Source organism: Bombus fervidus, chromosome 13 (assembly GCF_041682495.2).
Source record: "Bombus fervidus isolate BK054 chromosome 13, iyBomFerv1, whole genome shotgun sequence".
In the NCBI taxonomy this organism is placed as follows: domain Eukaryota; kingdom Metazoa; phylum Arthropoda; class Insecta; order Hymenoptera; family Apidae; genus Bombus; species Bombus fervidus.
In genome coordinates, this window is record NC_091529.1 from 7,123,826 (window position 1) to 7,143,396 (window position 19,571).

At 35.0% G+C, this 19,571-nt stretch overlaps 1 protein-coding gene and 2 long non-coding RNA genes across 3 annotated transcripts in view; 2 read left to right on the forward strand and 1 right to left on the reverse strand.

Moving 5' to 3' along the window:
* The first annotated feature begins 523 nt into the window (after nucleotides 1–523).
* Jhbp-1 (take-out-like carrier protein) lies at nucleotides 524–6,811 on the forward strand. Its single transcript, XM_072015207.1, has 6 exons — nucleotides 524–706; nucleotides 1,398–1,496; nucleotides 3,642–3,792; nucleotides 4,592–4,728; nucleotides 5,082–5,231; nucleotides 6,470–6,811. The coding sequence occupies exons 1-6, from the start codon at nucleotides 643–645 to the stop codon at nucleotides 6,622–6,624; spliced, it is 756 nt and encodes a 251-aa protein (XP_071871308.1). The 5' UTR covers nucleotides 524–642; the 3' UTR covers nucleotides 6,625–6,811.
* LOC139993461 (uncharacterized) lies at nucleotides 4,581–5,562 on the reverse strand. Its single transcript, XR_011801381.1, has 2 exons — nucleotides 5,316–5,562; nucleotides 4,581–5,267 (listed from the first exon to the last, which is right to left on the reverse strand). It is a non-coding gene; the product is annotated as an uncharacterized lncRNA (long non-coding RNA).
* Nucleotides 6,812–7,127: 316 nt separating the features above from the next.
* LOC139993865 (uncharacterized) overlaps nucleotides 7,128–19,571 on the forward strand; it is a 57,831-nt gene continuing 45,387 nt past the window's right edge. The window contains exon 1 of the long non-coding RNA XR_011801477.1: nucleotides 7,128–7,485. This is a non-coding gene — a long non-coding RNA (uncharacterized lncRNA). The remainder of the gene's footprint in view (nucleotides 7,486–19,571) is intronic.

Consider the following 19,571-nt stretch of genomic DNA (forward strand, 5'->3'; position numbering starts at 1 on the left):
AAAGTTCCAGTCCACATTGACCACTGACAACAGTTCCAGTTACTGAATGAAGGCACGTAGATAAATACGGTAGTACTCCATTTATCCGAACTATCATCACAAAGCCCGATATATCGAACGTGTTCCTGGACCTCTACTATCCGATACCAGGACATGTGATATACTGCTTGTATGAAGAAGTGTTTGCCTCGGTTGTTTATACATTTCAGTTTAATTTTTCTGTTTTCTTCAATTACGTGAAAATTAACTACAGTTGTCCACGTCTTGTCCATCGACTGCGTCGGATAAATAGAGTTTTAAGTACTGTAGTGATTTAGATCGAAGATTTTCCATCGTGGAATGGAATTTTCAATAACAACAACAACGAATGGTATTGAACATTTAGAGCTCATGTGTCGTCACTACTTTCTATGTCCTCAGGTATTGTTTTAATGGCTTTTTTCGTTTTTGTATAATTTCGTGGGAAGAGGTACGCGTACTTGATCAGACAAGTAGTAGTGGGGCGATCCTGCTGCTTAAATAGACTGCATCAATGACTGTTTCCATCAGTTCACATTCAACTGTCCGAAGTAATTTTTAATCCGGAGAAGACCGTCGTGGACCACTTCTTCAACTAATCTAATAGAATTTTTCACGGGAAATATGGCGATAGTCAAGTTACTCATCGTGGTCATGTCATTGACCATGGCCATCGCCGTCGATCTGCGTAAGTAGCTTCAGTATTTTTCACTTACGACTCTTTGTTTGTTGTTACAACGTTTGGCTGACAACTATTAACTTACGACACTCTGCTACACACTTGGCTTGGAACGATTCCCAAAGTACAAAGAAAGAAAATCGCTGTAAAATAATTCAAACATTCTAGCTATTCTTCTGTATTCGAACAAACTCCATGTGATCTATCCTCAACGATCATCTAATAACAATAAAATTTGCCATAACTATAAAAAAATTACTATAAGATACAATGAAACACTTCAAAGTAAAAAAACTAATTTTTTAACTCTTATTAATACTTTAACTAAAGAAAAATCAAATATCCTGTATGTAGAAACGTATGAATTATTCAGTGGATCCAAAGAGATGCCAGTATTAAACTCAGTGTCGATGAAAAAGAAATTTGTGCCGCGAGCAAACAATGAAATTATTGAATCTGGACGAAACATTTTAGATTTCCAATCGAAAAATCATTACATATCATGGAGACATGATCACGGTCTGAAAGAGAAAGTCAATTCCGAGCTTCAGATCGGCTTCGTAACTGGTGTTGCACTTTATTGGATCCACTGCAATGCAGTAACTGTTTACGTAACTGTTGCATGCGACATTTTTTTCCTCATTATCAGTCTCAGTATGTATCATTCATTTATTTGTTTGTTTTTCGTTAATTCTTATAGCAAGCAATTGGAAGGTATGCAGCAGATCATTGCCAGCAGAACAGCTTACCGAATGCCTAGACGAGGCTGTTACAGATGCTGTAATTTCATTGGCTGGAGGTAAGGATTACCCTTTTTTTCTTTATCAAAAAATTGAAAAATTGATCTCTATTTTGATCTGTATCCATCCTTATTGATTTTTTTTCTGTATAGAAACTCTTACAACAGTGTAAGAATTTTTAAAAATCTTTTATTCTTTATTAGATATAGGAGTATTTGTAAAATATTCTTACGTATACGCTACGTTATATATTATGTATTAGCAAGGAATATTACCACATTTACGTCAAACATTATGCATCGAATTAATTTCGATTTCTGCCGCAAAAACCAATTTGGTTAATAGGAATATATATATAGAATAGAGATATCGTCTACTGTATTACTGAATCCTCTGAAAGACGAACCAACCACTCAAATAATTATCGTCATTACCGAGAGACCATAAGGTTTACGCTGAATATTTGTACAATTATGCAACCATTTTACCTGACCGATCGTGGTCTCCTAATCCAACGCAATTTTCATTGAAAGAATAGTATCTGTTCTTCCATTTCTTTTTCTATTTTCTTCTTTAAGTCGAACTAGTAATATCGTAAATGGATTATTTCATCCCCTTCTTTAAAGAAATTATATATTATGAATGTTATTAGCAGACAATCATTTCTCATTGATATTTGTACTATCTCCCTCCACGCACGATATCTTCAATCTTAAATTTTCAAAAGTGCAATATCATAGGCTGAGTTTTCATTCCTTTTGGAGGAAATTATTAACTATAAATGTTATTTAAATTGTTAATTACAAATATCAGCATCAAATAGTTAATTTCCTCTGCCAGTTTTACAATTAAGATGTCACCATCATGAATTACCTTACCTTTGAAAGTATCAATAATAAATGTGTCCTTGTTTATAAATAGTACAATTAGGTTTTGATATTCAGTTTTCTACAGGTTTAACTGGAGGCTAAAACTTTTCATAGGAACGCAGTAGAGAAACCTGTGTTATTGAACAACCATTTCTCACATTTGCAAGTTTGTCCAAAAAAACCTGAAAAGAAATATCTTCCACGGATTCAAATTAAGCAGAGAATCGACTAAAACAGACTTTGACCCCTTTGCTATTTTTAAATTTTTTCACAATTTTCGATGTATCGGTAAACGTTGTGCACAATTCCTTGTTGATTTCACAAGAGCAATGCACGCAGCGTTTCCTTGAAACTGGCATTAGTTTCTCTGATATAATCACAGGCGGCAATTTACAGAGGTTCTCCTTGACTCAAGTTGACTCCCTTCGCTTTCTGAATCCCCAATCAAAATTTACACACGTGTGAATACATACTCTCATTCATAATACCCAAAATATTGAGCACTTAACATAACTTCAAACATAACTCTCAAAATATAAAATAATTTTAATGCACCCTTCCCGAGTCTCACACGAATGGTTAGTATTGGAACAATTATTATACAAAGATCTTATCCATATAAACTAATAATTTTGATATTTTCATTTTGACTGTTCTTGCTAACAATTTTCTGAAAGTTCTCGAACTTCGGTATCGTTCATTTCAGTTAAACAAGGACAGAGGATTTAATAATTTCAGTGAAGAATAATTTAATTTTCTGCGGATCAGTTGTGAAGATTTGCTTGGACTTTGACGTTTGATAATTAGACTACAAACGTTATGTATTTATGGAAATATATAAAAGAGGAATAAAAACGATTACACGCGGAAAATATTCAGAGTGATGTACTCGTTATTACTCTTTCCAACTAAAATATACATCTATTCGAGTTTTATTTCTTTTTAGATAAAGTGAAAAATGCGGCAGCTGTGCTTTTCATTGGCTGGAATTCCAACAGGAAGAACTTTTATGTAATCGTTTCTAGTGACCGGTCGATTGACTATCTAGAGAGATCGTGCGATTAAAAGAATTTATTAATTCTGTCTAAACGAAATTCGTTTCCATCCTTTGCGAGCAAATTATGTTACTTATGTCTAAACCTAGTTTTATTTATTACGTTAGATTTTTAAAACAGTTAAAAACTTGCTGTGCTATATATCTGGCTTTCTTTTACATATTATACGATCGTATAATCGTTCATTAAGTCAAGTGCTTGAAACATTTTTCAGTAAAAGTAAAAAAGAAAGTTAAAGATCGCAGAGTGAACCGAAATTAAAGATGAATTTCTTCTGCAGGCTTGAGGAGTTTAAGAATTTTGCCGATTGAACCATTGGCAGTGGACAGCGTCAGTATCGGAGCAGCACAAGGATCGGTTACTTTGAAGCAGGACTATAAGAATATTAAGTTACATGGCCTTACCAAGGGTGTTAGGATCTACAATCATCAGTAAGTTGAAAAACGCTTGCTTTATTTGCTATTCAATAATTGGACAATTAATTGCTTTCCGAGAGTTAGAAAATATTTTACTGCGAACAAACTTTTTCGTAACGTTTAGCAGAATAAGTGCGTTTAATGCGATTAGTTAATAGAAATTACGTTAGTCGATTCGTAGTTAAAAAGTTGTACTATGTATGATATTATGGAGAATTGCATTAACTGTTTGGTAAACAAGTTTAATCGAATAAAAATAAGTAAGCACAGTGGAACGGTTGCATAATAATTTAAGGAAAGAAATGTATCATGTGCTCGGGATTATAAGAATCGGCCAAATATGGGCAGAACCGGTACGATGCACAATGAAGTAACAAGAAAAAAGAGAAAGAAATGCTTGGTAGAAATTGAAAGTTGTGTCCTGTTTGTTAAAACCAAACTTGAACTGAAAAAAATCGAACCAATAAAAGGATTTATTCTAAATTGATGAGAGTATATACAGACTTAATAATATTGAAAGTAGAAAAACTAGAAAAATTCAAGAACGCGTCAAAATATAATTCAGCAGATTGTTCTATCAGATATTGCACGAAACGTGTATCGAAATATACGTGTATGTATCGTGTAACCCTACGTCATAAATAATAATTAGCGCATAATCTTTTAAACAAGATAAAATATTTTTCCATAAATTAAAAATAGTCAGTAAATAAAGAAAAAAAAAACGTTATACGTATTGAAGAAAAAAACAATGTTGACATGAAACTTACGATTCGATCCAAGGTGATGATTAACGATGAGGCTTGTTTTTTAGCTTAAATGTGGATAATGGATGTTTATTGACGTCCGATACGATTCATCCTCAAGTAGACTTCGTCGCCAATTACAAGATCGATGGAAAAGTGTTACTCTTGCCTATCAAAGGATCTGGAAGATCAAACATCACCATGTGTAAATATATTTTTGCTTATATATTACCTACTTACATTTTATAATTTAAAAAACTTAACATTGTAGATGATAAATAACGTTTTCAAATTCCTCACGATCACTTCTTCTTCGTTTCTTTAGGAATCTATCTCTTCGATATCAATTCATTTCGAAAATATAAAAATTAAATTTTCGTCTATTTCCATATTTGCAAAGCTGTAATTCCTTTTATTCATATTTTCTTCTCTTTTCTCCTTTTTTTAGGATTTGTATTTCTTCCTATATCTATAGAAATCTATATCTATTGCGTTTAAATGATAAATACAAATAATGAATAATGTTTTTTCAATCATTGTTTTTATTGAAATATTTAGATGACTTGAAATCGCATAACGAGATATCCTGCGAGAAATATCAAAAGAACGGAGAGACTTACTTGAAAATCAAGAAATACGAAGTGAAACTCAATCCTGCTCGAATCAACTTGCAGTTCGACAACCTCTTCAATGGTGACAAGACACTAGGTATTTATCAAAAATCACCATACAATAGCAGCAATCCTTACTTATTATTGCATATTAATCAACCTTTACGAAAAAGAAACGTACCAATCACTGTGCATGTCTATACAGATTTCAACTTTTATGAACATCACAATCCAAGCAGAAATTTGTTTCATTTATCAAATATTAACTAAAAGCCGAATTTTTTATACATCTTTACGTATTAATATTACAGCTACCAGAACGATCAATTTGACTAATTTGTGAATTTGTCAGAAAAATTTTATAACTTGCAACGATGAGTTTCTAGGGACTTTTAGTGAGACAAAAGCTATATAGTTCTCCAAATAATTTCAATCATTCATAAATCGAATAATACATTTTTCATAAATACATTCAATTTGATAATCTACTAATAATACTATAGAAAACTTTTAATGTAGTATTTACATTTCCAATGCATCGTGACTCACAATTTTGTATAAAATTATAGGAAAATCATTCATTAGAATCATTGTTTATGACCAGATTACAATAATGATACTTGTTATGCTACGCACAAAAATAGAAATATGATCTTATTTATCTTACGAGGTCACCGTTTCGAATGAACGAAGAATAATGCGTCGTGTGCATAGACTTATAAATTTATGATTATGTACGACGTTCACCTTTACTGTTGATCTTTTCCTAAGTCAGTCATGATTACATGGAAATTCTAACATAAATATCTTCTATCTTATCGATGCTACGATGCATTATTTATTAGATTTATTCAGTTCTAAGTTAGATTAGACAAAGTGACAGACCATACAGAATTGTTAATTAATGACAGTTATTACCTCTATGATGAAACAAAATTAGGTTAATGCTATCATGAATGAAATTCAATATTTTATATAAAAAGTAAGAAAAATTATCGTTTGCAGTGATTAAACGTAATAGTGTGATAGTTTTATTATAGGATGATAATATTAAAATAAAATTTGTATCGGATGACATTTTATCTATGATAACATTTAATGGTTAAATGAGGTTAGGTCTGGGTTAAATTTTATGGAAAAGAATACATTTAACATGATTAAAGAAATGGAATAATTAACCTAATAAACTAACAAAAATATAGCCTAGACTGATGTGATGCTGTTGTGATTGAAAATTTCTGTAATCTTACACGAGTTTCGAAGACTTGAATATTGCGACCTCGAATTATATATTTAATAATTTAATATTTCACTTGCCTTTTTCTTCTTTTGTAGGACCACAATTAAACAACTTCATCAATGAAAATTCCGAGTTGCTTTTCAAGGAACTCCAGGCCCCCTACGAGGAAACTTTCAGTCAAGTTTTCACCCAACTCAGCAACGAGGTGTTTAATCGCGTGCCACTGAACAAAATCTTCCCGCTAAATTAAATTACTAAGAGTTTCCATCATTCTATTTGTGTGAAATAATTAAGCCCCCTTCCGTGAAAAAAAGTACAAAACAAATTGTGCGACTATGCCAAAAATGTTGTACGTGTAAAAAATGTTTCGAACATGTAACAATGTGTTTGTATATTTTCTTTTTCTTAATAAAAGAAAATTTTTACTGATTTTCATACTTTACTGTTGTAAATTATTTGAACTAACATTCTAGTGATCCTATTTTCTAGGTGTAATTATTTGAGAGTCGTGATCTTATTTAAAAACTGTTTGTTCTTGTATGAATAATTTTATTTTCGTTGATGATTAGAAACATGATGCGATTAATTAATAACTCGTAATATCAAGATCTTCTTCTAGCAAACAAGAGACGGTTACGTTTAAAAGCGAAAGATGATTAGACTGATTTAAGTGGTAGGTAGCATGGTTTGTAGTTTATGGAATGAGTAATAGGTAGAGTGAGTCAAAACTTGTCTTTTCAAGGTCTAAACATGTTTGTACTTTTAATGTCTTCATACAAAGACCTCATTGATATAAAGCCTGTTTTAACTTGACATAAAAATATTCTCTGCATATATATTACTCGTTTTTTAAATTTTTTGTTTGAAATTAGACAATGCACGAAATGCGCGCGCATCTTTTAACTAAAGATTACAGCGCCGGTGAAACGACGAAATACGCAATTATACATCGCGATATTTAGTCAATAATCTATATAATTTTTCGCGATCGATCTATCGTATTGAGATATAACGTAGAAGCGTCAGTTTTAGAGTGGTTAATTGGAATGGTTAGACAGGAATCGTAGGAGGCACAACAAGAAGAAGCGTGAACGGTTCATCTAAATGTCAGGTAAAGAATACAATCAATAGTTTTTAGATTTGCTTTTACATTATCTAATTCGTCTACGATTTAGAATAATGAGCATTATTCAAAAGAGTTGTTACAAACATATATCGAATTCGATCACTGAAATTGGTTAAAAGTGGATATAGATACTTCTGTATACAGTGGTTCACAAAAGTATTTCAATATTTACTATAGCAAAATTTTATGCATATTATGTTTTGCATTAGCGTGTGTTTCCATATGAGACGTGATTATTGTGGTTATGGCAATCAAATTTAGAATTAATCTTATTAAGACTTATGAGGAAGGTTTAAAACTATAACTTAAAACAAAGAATAAATCCCTCGTTATTCCCCCACCGTTCAACAATGAGACTTAAAATTAAGAGGTAGATTAAAATTAATAAATAAGAAAGTAGATCTAAACCTACTTAGAAGTAACGCTAAACTAATAGTAGATACTAAATAGATACTAATCTATTTGAGGCGAAATTTCAAAAATGGAATTATAGACATTCTGTTAAATCAATTGTTCCATTTAGTAATTTAGTATTTAAACGAATTACATAAAGGAAATACTAATTTTTCACTCTAAGTGGAATAACGTATTTTTGTACAAAAATTGCGCACAATGTATCCCATGGCAAGTGCTGATAATATAATACAATATAAACGTCTATTTTGAGATTAATTAAAATTAAGAAGCACACGTTCCACGTTGCTTGTCTAAACTGAGAGTTAAAACTAAGCCTTAAAAAAAAACTTAAAGATAAGCATACTTCACGCCCCATCTATCTCTCACAGAACGATTACATAAATCTTTACGAACTGTCGTCTAGTTATCGCAAAGGCAGGGGAGTCTTTAAATTTCTATATTATCGATCGAGATAATACCGATCAATCGGTTCTTCTCAGTACTGCTTCGTTACCATTCGCGCAACACCGAGTTTTATCAGATTTCTTACCGATCGGTAATGTTCAAAACATTTCAATACAAAATTCAGGGATTCGTTTTACCAACTTTAATACTCTCAACCAGCATTTAATAGTCAGCATACATATAAATCAACAAATAACATTATATAGTACTTAATAGTATAACATTATATTAACAACATCTTATAATATGTTATTTTACAATAACATTATAATATTACATCTTCTATGCTTAACAGTCGTAAACGAAATGGACAGTTAATTATCTAATGAAATATTACCTCTCCTTACTGCGTATTCAAATAATTTCGAATTGGAAAATCTCTTATAGCATTAAAAAGGGACAAAAAAAAAAAAAAAAAAAACGACTAATTGGAAAAATCAGAAAATCATTCTAATAGACTACCGTTTAAAGCGATGCACATATCCAATTACATAGTTTTTAATCTTATTTTCAATTTCATACGCTAGAACGATTGCAAAGTTTTGAATGGCACTGTATATTTGAATATTTTTCATGGAAAAAAGGGAAGACTGAATTTTATATATCAAGACGCAAATTACAAATAAGACAACATCTTTACATGATATTATTCCGAGACACTTACACCGAGCAAAAGCAAATGTAGGTCCCAGAACGGGCAAATTGAGCAATTCCGATGCCGAATCGATAATGAACCCATTGATGTATCTTATTTTTCCGTAGCATCGTTTATATCCGATAAAGCGCGTCTTTTTTTGGCAACGACCGCTTTTTCTTTACTCCTTTTAATCCTGGTTGTCTGGAGTTTTTTAGAATCACCTCTCACCACAGGTGGTGCCGGAGACTAACACAAGCAACGCTTTTGATAAAATGCACCCTAATGCGTATCGCTCGTAAATTCTCGATTAAAGAAAATGAACACTGCTGGACGTCTTGATGTAAAGAGGTCAAGATAGAAATATTTTCTCTCGGCATTGCCGCTATTAAAAATACTGAAACTTTATTAAAAATACTACAGTTTTACCTTATTGATATTTTCCAGTTTATCAATTAGTAATTCCAAGTGCAAAGAATTGAAATTAAAATACGTATCCGTATTAAAGCTTTTATTTCTTAGAGAAGAACAGCAGCGTAATAAGAGAATTTCTAGTACAAGTTTCTATCGTAATTTTTGATGAATATACACAACGATTTACCGAATGACAAAGTCAAAGAAATTTCTGCTTTTTGCACGATTCGAAAGTACCAAAAATATTAAAATAATTTCTATATAGTCACAAGTCTAATTTTCCCTATTTAACGACCGACGATAGCGATAACATTCACATTGCGTTCTGTTTAAACAACTTCCCTATACTCGTTAATCACGTTAGCAACCGTAAATAAATAGACTCTTAGGTAACTTGGAATTTTTCGAAATCCAACGTATCACCCCGTTGCAATCTCGCAACGTTCCTGCAATACCATCGAGCAACATCATTAAAATCTAAAGATTCCGCTTGCGAGAGGACATTCTTAGCGGTTAACGTAGTTGAACCAACGTCGGACTAGTCTCGTAACAAATGGTCGGTTGTCATGTGGTGACAATAACAGCGGTGACATTCGACTGGTTAGAAAGAGAATCGAACGGGCATCCTATGCATCTGGATGCCGGTTGCAGTTACCGTGGACTATGGTTTCGCAATGGTTCGCGGAAGGTCGCCGACGTAAAGGATTGTCTGCTGCTCTAGGCCGTTGAAACGCAGGTGTTTTCCGACATGAACGTCGCGACAAGGCTGCCCACGATGCCTACGAACGTATATCCGGTTGTACCGCGTGCTGCTGCGATTTGCCTTTCGCAAGGCCGTTTCTCCAGCCTAGCGCTAGCAGCTCCGCTATAGAAAGTGACGATTCCTATGGTTTCTCGAAGAGATGTAGCCAGATGCTGAGTTTTAACACTTTACCGACCGCTAGCGATTCAACAGCATACGCACGTCCGACCGGTATCTCAGGCGCCGGCTCTGTTTCGGTTTAGACTCTTCAATATCATTCTTTTCGTTCATCGCGAACGGTAAGTTTTCCAAATTGATATAAAACTGTGAAAACTTATAAAGCAACGCACCTACGCAAGGTACCTTAGTATTAAATAACGAATTACTGCTCAAATAATGAGGAAGATCGTCGGTGACAAAAAGCCGATTAATAGGCTATCGGTTGATAAACATCGGCGATAAAAAGCCGATTAATAGGCTATCGGTTGGTAAACGTCGATGAAAAGACCGATTAATAGACTATCGGTCGGTAAAGTATTAAGACGTTAACTTATTGCGAGATAAATAGCGTGATAAGACGTAACAATTGTGCAAACGCAATATTATTAGTATCAGCAGCAGTGCTGTAGAAACTGACGATCGGTATGATCGTTCGATGAGATATACCAAATCGTGAATTAAAATGTTAATTTATTAAGGACGAAGAATGCAATGTTAAAATGTTAATTTATTAAGAATCAAATAATAAGGCGGAAAAATTGTACAGATGTAATATTATTACATCTATCGTATTAGCAGGTCTGCTACGAAAGTGACGATTCGTACGATTGATCGGATGTACAGTGGAGGATAAAAGGATGTTTATAGAACGAGAAGCGTGAAGAGACATAATCCTACAAAATGGATTTATATTTAATAGAGCAAAGAATAAATACAATTTACCTCGTGCAGTGAGTCACTGTTACCAATATGGTGAGATATTTTTCGTAGTTACAGAAGTTACTGAAATTTCGATCAATTTGAAACTTTCTTTTATCTGCCACCCTATATATGCAGCGATTACTTCATCAAGGACTAAATAATGCAATAATGAATACAAATTATGGAAATATAATATTATACCTTTATTCTTATGTAAATTAATGTAGTTGCCAATGGTACGAATAAGTTGATGCAACAGAAACGTTTAATTAAAAATGAAATTGAGAAACGAAAGGAAATGACCATTCGTCGTATAATTAAGTCGTGGAATATTAAGACGGTAAACTATCAAAGATCAAGTTGCGAAACGATGCATAGAAATTGAGTGAGTGCAACATTGTAGCAAATAATTTTGTATAAATAATATAAGATACGTTTTAACGAATACCCTTAGTACAGTATATATTCTTATTCTCATACGTCGTATTAGTGTTTTTTAATCGTCCAAAGAATAGAAATAAATATAAATAATTCTACTTTATATGTTCCGTACACTTGTGAAATTTACAATCTACAGATTTTTTGTATTTCTAATTTTCCAACAATTACATAAATATGTACTAACGAAGCGAGAAAGTCGCGATTAACGGAGACGCACACGTTGCGTCACACGAAACATCATCTTTTTCTTTTTTTTTTACGTGATTCAGTGCTCGTAGAGTTGCTTGCTTTCAAAGTTGATTAATTAACCTTCTAAACAGTCGTTCAGTTTATATACACAGTGGCATCGTTAAACAAGATGATTCATTGAAAATGACGGAAACGTGTAGCTTGTTATTATCTCCTTTGATACACACTGTGATAAGGAAGGTCCTTGATCGTCTTGAACCGCTAGATATATCTTCGTAAAAGAAAATGATAAAAGCTTTGATTGTAACAAGAAAAGAAAAATAAGAAGGGAAAAGTGAAGCTGATATAGTTTGCAGTAATAGAAGCGTCGTAGATTCATGGCAATCGTATGAAGTATAGTCAGTAAGTAAGTCTGACAATGAGTGTACATCTTCTATTTTGTGGCTGCATTACGTACAATCCTATTTCTTCTGGTCGAAAGAAGGTGCTTACGTAAAGTTTCAACAGAACGAAATGATTCATTAGTAACACGTAATTTTTTATTATCTTTCTCAAAGCGTACGATTTTCTATTGTTTCCTTAATGGTAGATTTATGTTTGCAATCATTGAGCGAAGTAATCGTTTAATTCAATCCACAGAATAGATCCGATCAAATTAATCTCTCGACAAATAATAGCACATACGTGTAAGCTTAATTTTTCTTTCGCGCAATCGCAATGTCAACGAACGTCTTCGTGAACAATTGTTTTCTACGTGAAATCATCAGAGAATTCATTGTAACGTTTTAAGGTGTTCGATATAAAATCCTGTATACCAATAAGACGAATATCGTTTGATATTTTGTTCAAACAATGGAGATATTTGTCAACGATAGAAAAATGTAATTGGATGGAAATTGCGCGAAAGAACGTGGCAAGTTAAACGGAGGAGAAGAAGGAAAAGTAAAAACGAAACGGAAACTTGAAACTAGTTTCAACGATACGTTTCTCTTAGACGCCGCTTTAAAGTGCACCCCGTCGGTTTTCGACAAATAAGCATTCGTATGCGAGATCACGTCCGCGAGACGTTTCGTCCACCGAAACATAGAAATCACCGCGTTTCGTTTCGCGAATTCGGTATGCCTGTGTCACTGTCACTTGACGAAATTTCGCGGGCAACCTTCGTAGCAGCGTACTTTCCCGCCTTTTTGTCGCAATCCACGCGCCTTCGTCTCTCGCTTTGACGAGCAAGAAGATCGAAACTGTGTCCTTTTTTCTCGGTCAGTCACCAGTTTTGTTACGCAGTCAGTATATTCGCGTAAAATTCTGATTCGCCAATAGTCGCGGACAAACTTTGGAATATAGAACGTTAAAAGACTCGAACCGCGTCGTACGACTATAAAACGATCCTAAAATTTCCAATTCTTACCCGTTGAGTTTCCTGAATAATAATATACGATAAAAAATGAGCAAATACAAAACATAATTAAATATTATAGCAGAGAACCGTGATACATTACCATAAATAATTTAAGGTAGTAGATGGACCAAGAGGTAGCCTGGAAAGGGCGGAGGAAGAAACGGTAGGTCGTCTGAGGGATTTAGAAGAGAAAGAGAAAGAGAAACAAGAGCGAAGACTGGGTTAGATAGTAATAAAGTAGAAATAGAATAGATTAAGTAAATAAGCAATTAGTTAAATAAGCTAAATAGCGATAGTAAGGCAGGTATGAAAGGAATCGTAAGCCAAATCTATTTCTTGGCTGATGGGTCCAAAATTATACAGATAATAATAATAGTAATAATAAAATATTACATAATATAATGAAACTTCCCAGCTATTGATAAAAATTAGTTTATATACTAGTTCAGATTTTCATTTAGATACAGAATTATAGTAGCACAGTTCCATTCTGTGCAAAAGTTCTATGCGATTAACTCTTTGCACTGTGAAAATTGTTATTTAGAATTTCATTTAAAATAGTACTTGACGTAGCTGAAAAAGAAGTAGAATAAGACTGGCCCTGGTCAGCCAACAATGTTGCATTCAAGCAGCCAAGTCACTACGAGGAACAAGTTTGAAGTGGATACAATTATTGAATCTAGAAAGTAGTATTAATTTATTTGCTTAAACAGCCTCTTAATATGTCCTCGTCGGAGTTGCAGGATTATTAACAGAAAAGTACTGCAATATAGGAGAATTCAATTAGCGAAACGTTGCTTCGTAATCTCATTCTGGCGAATAGTCAGTTGTGGTATTGTTCCAATTATTCAGACGATATACTTGCACGATACAGGAGTAAAGTTCAAGGAACGAAACCGCCTCTTTCCTCTCGAAATTCGCGGAATTTCTAATTCCCTTTATAATCTGAGCCCGAAGCACCGATGACAAAAAAATTCATAAGAAGGAAACTTTTACCGAAAACAAACCACGAAGAGCAAACATAACCGAAGAGTACAAGGAAGATCTACGTCGTTCTCCTGTTAAAACTATTTATTTTTCAATTTAAAAATTGATCTGCCTAAAAAATTGCCCGAAACCTGGTGAACTTCGGTTCCTTGAGCGACTGCGAATTTCACTTCCTGCGATCCTTGTAACATTGGTGCTCGAGGGCGTTACACGCTATACTTTATATTTATACGAAAGATTTCACTTTTTATTCGTGAAATCGGCCATTTCATATTCGACATAATAAGAAAAATTGGCAAATCGGCGCGAGTGTTTCGCAAAAATCGCGTATCGAACGAAGAAGTCGAAGGTTCGAAGGATAATATCTCCGCCCACATTCCCCTGGCTTTTCGATCTGCATTTCGATTAATCTACAGTCCGAACTCGACCGACCGGCGACGCTAATCGCGACTTTCACCTTTCCGCGTAATCGCGAATCAACGGCTGCCTTGTTTACAACCGTTGAAAATGAACGCGGTGCCAAATAAATCCCGCTCCGATTTCCCATCAGGAAGCAATCTGCATCCACTGATTATCATCGCAGGGATTTGCAATCGCGAAAGTTTCTCTCTAAATCTCCAAACGAGAGAAATACAACCTGTAATACGCGAGCACGATCTTTTACCACGTCCACTGCCACGATGGTCATTGGTGATCCATCTTGCATTCACAATGATGAAAATAAGATAAATTTCGTCGACTAGTGACTTTTCCATGATACGGATGGTTTAGATTTAATTTGCAGATTGTCGGAGGAACAGTGCGCACACTAAACGTTGTGGTGTAGTTATAGTGCGAGGTAAAGTGTGTAAAATTAGCGTTAATTAAGGTTAATTCTTTTTAACAAAATTATAAGCAAATTATAGCAAAGTAGGACCATCTGAAGACGATCCTAGTGGTCGTGTAAGCTTCTCAACATCTTGAAATTCAGTGTTGAGCTTCGCGCAGAATAATCAAACTCATATTTCATCGATCATCATGAATAATCAAAGCCATATTTTTATGATTGCGATAATTACATAATTCTTTAGTATTTGGTAAGTAATGTTAATAAAATTGTGTAAATAGCACATGTATTAGCAATGAAAATACCGGGCCATCCCATAAGTAATACAGCTTTTTTAAGAATTCTATTCAAAACAATGGAAGCTTTTATCGGAGTTATCAAAAATTGGAATGGAAAACTTAATAAGAAAGATAGGAAACGAATTGCAAACAGTACGAGAAAATTCATCATCGATCGATTATCAATAGATAATTTTTTATTCTATTAATATTATAACGCTTCAGGTCCAAAAATGATTTTCCTCGATTCAATTCCGCCCAGAGCAGAGCGAAGCTCGGTTCTACCGGGTCGGTTCGTTTCATAATCGATCTAACTACGTTAGAGGATGTACGGTGGTGCACGATGTGTCTATGTGTCTATAAACTATGTTAAACGTGTAAGCTCGCTTGGAGAACCGCTCTCACTTTTTTCTCCTTCTCTCTCACGATCTTGGTCTCGTTCGCCGGATCTCTCGGCCTTTATTTACCCGTCGTCGTCGTCGTCGCCATCGTCGTCGTTGTCGTCGTCGTTGTTGTTGTTGTTCGCTTCTTTCCGTACTCCGGCGATTTAAAACGAGAGAAAAAGAGAGAAAGAGAGAGAAAGAAGAAGGAAGGCAAAAGAGAGTGCCACGGCGAGGCAGCAGCCAGCCTAGGCGTGAGTCATCGTGAGAGACAAGATCTCGAGTAAGGAGGCGGCCTTGATGCCGCAAAACTGTTCGTAATATCGATACGGGTCCATGGATCGCTGGCTTCGATCGTCGTCATGTCGTGGCAATATCGCCGCTCTGTTAATCCGTGCCGCCCCGGACACCTCGTCTAGAGAACCTCTTCACACAATCTTCAATAAGCTTCAATAGGGATATCGTTTATAATCGTTGCAATCGCTTGCCCGACGTAAATTACAGGCATATTAGAGACATGGAAGGTAATTTTGAAAACACGTCGAGTTATAAACGATCTAGCCAAATCTAATACAAATCATCGTTATCCTATGAAAGGATGATGCTTCGAAACAATCTATAGAACAGATATCTGCTACGAACCATAATAGGTACTCGAAGCTAATCCAAATTGCTAATGAATACATACATAATAGGTAACGAATAAACACAAACGTTGTTTGATGTAATCATAGTACACCAAAAAAAACCAAGTAGATATTGGAATTTTCTGAAACTGCTGTATCATAGTACGTATCCAAATCTAGACCTAAGCCGAATCCAAACAGGTTTTGAAACAACCTATAGAACAAACATTTGTCAAATACCACGATACATAGGCAAACCTATGCCAATCTATAGGTCTTAGCAAATAAACGAAAACAACTTAGAAAACGAATCTGTAAATTATAATACATATGTGTCCAAGTTGAAGTCGTCATAATATCAAATAACGCTTCAAAACACCCCATAGAACAAACATGTGCTAGAAGCCATAATACGTAGCCAAACCTATCCCGAACTATCGTCTTACCAAATAACGCTTGGGAACAAAGAGTGCAAGGAATATCTATAAATTATGATACGCATGTGTCCAAACCTAAGCCAAACTATCATAATATCAAATAACGCTTCAGAACACTCTACAGAACAAACATCTGCTAGAAACCATAATACGTAGCCAAACTATCGTCTTACCAGATAACGCTTCGGAACAACCTGTGCAACGAATATCCATAAACTACAATAATCGTGCGTCCAAACCTAAGTCATCGTCATATCAAATAACGCTTCGGAACACCCTGTAGAACAAACATCTAGAAACCATAGTACCCTATGAACTAACTATTTCTGAAATCTCAGCTCACCAAAGGAGCCAGATAGTGGGACATACTGGTGTCTACTATTTGCTAGTACGAAGACTATTTGCCGGCGTTTCGCCTCATTTGTCGCGATGCGCGAGGGTTCGCGGATTATAATGGCACTCGACTCAGCCACCAAGAGCCTTAAAGCGAGTGCCAATTATCGCTGCTCCGTCTTGACGAACGTTCGTCCCCTCCACCTCGCCCCTTTGACTCGTTTCTTTTATTTCGATTTTAACGGTATACGTGGCCGCGAAGGTAGCTCGCCGCGGTCTCCGTGTATCCATTAATCGAGCGGAATGCGAAAAGTCATGCTTCGGGAAAAGGGAGGCGGCGGTTTCTTAAAATACACTCGGGTAATTGAAGGGCACCGATATCGCAAGAAACCAGAGCCGCCTTCTTTCCATCGTTTTTTCCCCTCTCTCTCTTTCTCTTTCTATCTTTTGCTCTTTCTTCTTCTTCTGGCTCTCTTTATGCTATCGCGATCGTTAGCCGCAGGAAAAACCATCGGAGACTTTCTGATGCTGAGTCGACCGTGAGATTTTCTAAAGGGGATTCCACGTTGTATAGGATTTGTCAAAGAGACGCGGAACACCCTAACGAGCGATTTCTAGGAACCAAATCGATTGTTTGAAGATTTCTTAACTGGTAAATGAAATATCGTACCTTATAGCTTCGGTCTGATTTATTTTCATGAAGCTTCCTCTTGGGAACACGTGGTATTTCCAGTTACACTTCTCTTTGCTTTACGTATCGTTTGGTGTACTTCTCCAATCACTGACCTTAATTACTTCATATTTAGACTTAAAACAATTACAACTTACGCTTAACTTGGACTCATTCTCTATGTCTTTACTGCTCATATTCTCACAGCGTCAGAATTTCCATAATTATGTAATAACTCTAGTGTAACATAGCTAACATCTGATAACGTAACTGTAACAAAAATACACTATAGAGCTATAAGTTGTGAAACTATTCTCTATTTCTCTTTCTCTCTCTTTCTCTCTGTACTAGCCTATATTATACCTATTAACACTGAGATACTCAATTATTAAAATTAAAATACTACTAATAATCTACGTCATTAATAATCAACAGCGAATAAAAACTGGAGAAATCTCATGGATCATCCACCACTAGAGTTAATGTCCTGTCTCCAATGACCAAGACTGTGGACATTTACACAAATTGATATACGTAATTTCTTTATTAAAAGGCAGGTTCTTTGCTAAAGAAACCAAACCTAACAAGTTCCACTATAACGAGTACTCTATTTTACATATTCCTGACATTTCGTGCGCTCTGTGCAACTTTTCACTTTCAAATTTCCCATAAATACATGAAAACACGCAGTCTACCGATGATGACTAACCCTGTCTAGTATCCTGTCAATAAACGAACTTTAAAAAAAGGAAAAGTCCCTGTGCAGCGTCAGCACGATAGCTACGATGGCGCCGTGACACGACGATTTGCAACGAAACGACGCGAAACTTTCTTGCGACGGACCCGCACGTGGCTCCAAATGATCTCTTGATTCGAACACGCCGCCGCATCCTTTCTTCTGTCTTCTGTTTCACGGTGTCCACCGCGGGGAGAACGTTTCTTGCCACACTGTAAGGGATACTTAATAGCTGGCAAACGTGTAACTTGGCACAGCGTAATGAGCTCGAACCTCGTTTTTGCCACTGACGCGAGCATTAATGTAACAAACGCGTTTCTTCCCCCTAAAGAGCCTCGAAGATAGAGGAAGTTCCGGTATGGAGTGTCTCTAAGCATAGGGCGGAGGCTACAAGGACTTTTCTTCCCTTAGATTATACGTGTTCCTGTTTGGTTCTACTAAACGAGGATCTCTTAATGGCGCAAATAAAGAACTATTATTTTACTTGAAAAGTATAGCGAAATCATGTTGTATGTAGATCTTCTTTTGAGTAGTAGCTTATCTCAAAGTCGATTAGGGGTTGATTAACTACATAAATCGCGAACTAGAGGAACTATGGATGTTGTTCTTTGGAATTTTCTTTGAAATTCGTAGTTTCTTGTATAGTATCATATAATAAACGAACTAGTCGGTTTTTTAGCTTCTTTGAGGACACTAATCACGCGGTGAGATGGCGAAATATTTAGTAGAAAGTAGAATCAATTTAGCTTCTGAGAAGATTACATATAGACCTTTTGACAAATATCTGTTTGAAATTTATTGATACTTCAAATTACTAGCCGCTGCTCATTTTTGTAATTCAATTGGCTGTTGTAGTTAACGTCAGCTTGATGGGATAGTAAAATGTCAATGCATGAAAATAAAGTAGATAAATCAATAAATTTGCAAAAACCTCAATTCGAGACAAAATTTGAAACTTTTGAACATTCAGGTTCAAGATTGCTTGTGTCATTTATAAACTACAAAACGATGTACAGAGCGTACTGTTTTTTACATATTTGTCAGGATAAGATTGACGCAATGTTGTTTATTCAATTTGTAATAGGAAATTTAAGGAAATATTTTACACGTAAAGAAACAAACACGACGAACACGTTTTAATATTAATAACGCGATGTCTAAGTCGTGCGTACGACAGACTTAATGCTCCTCGGTGTG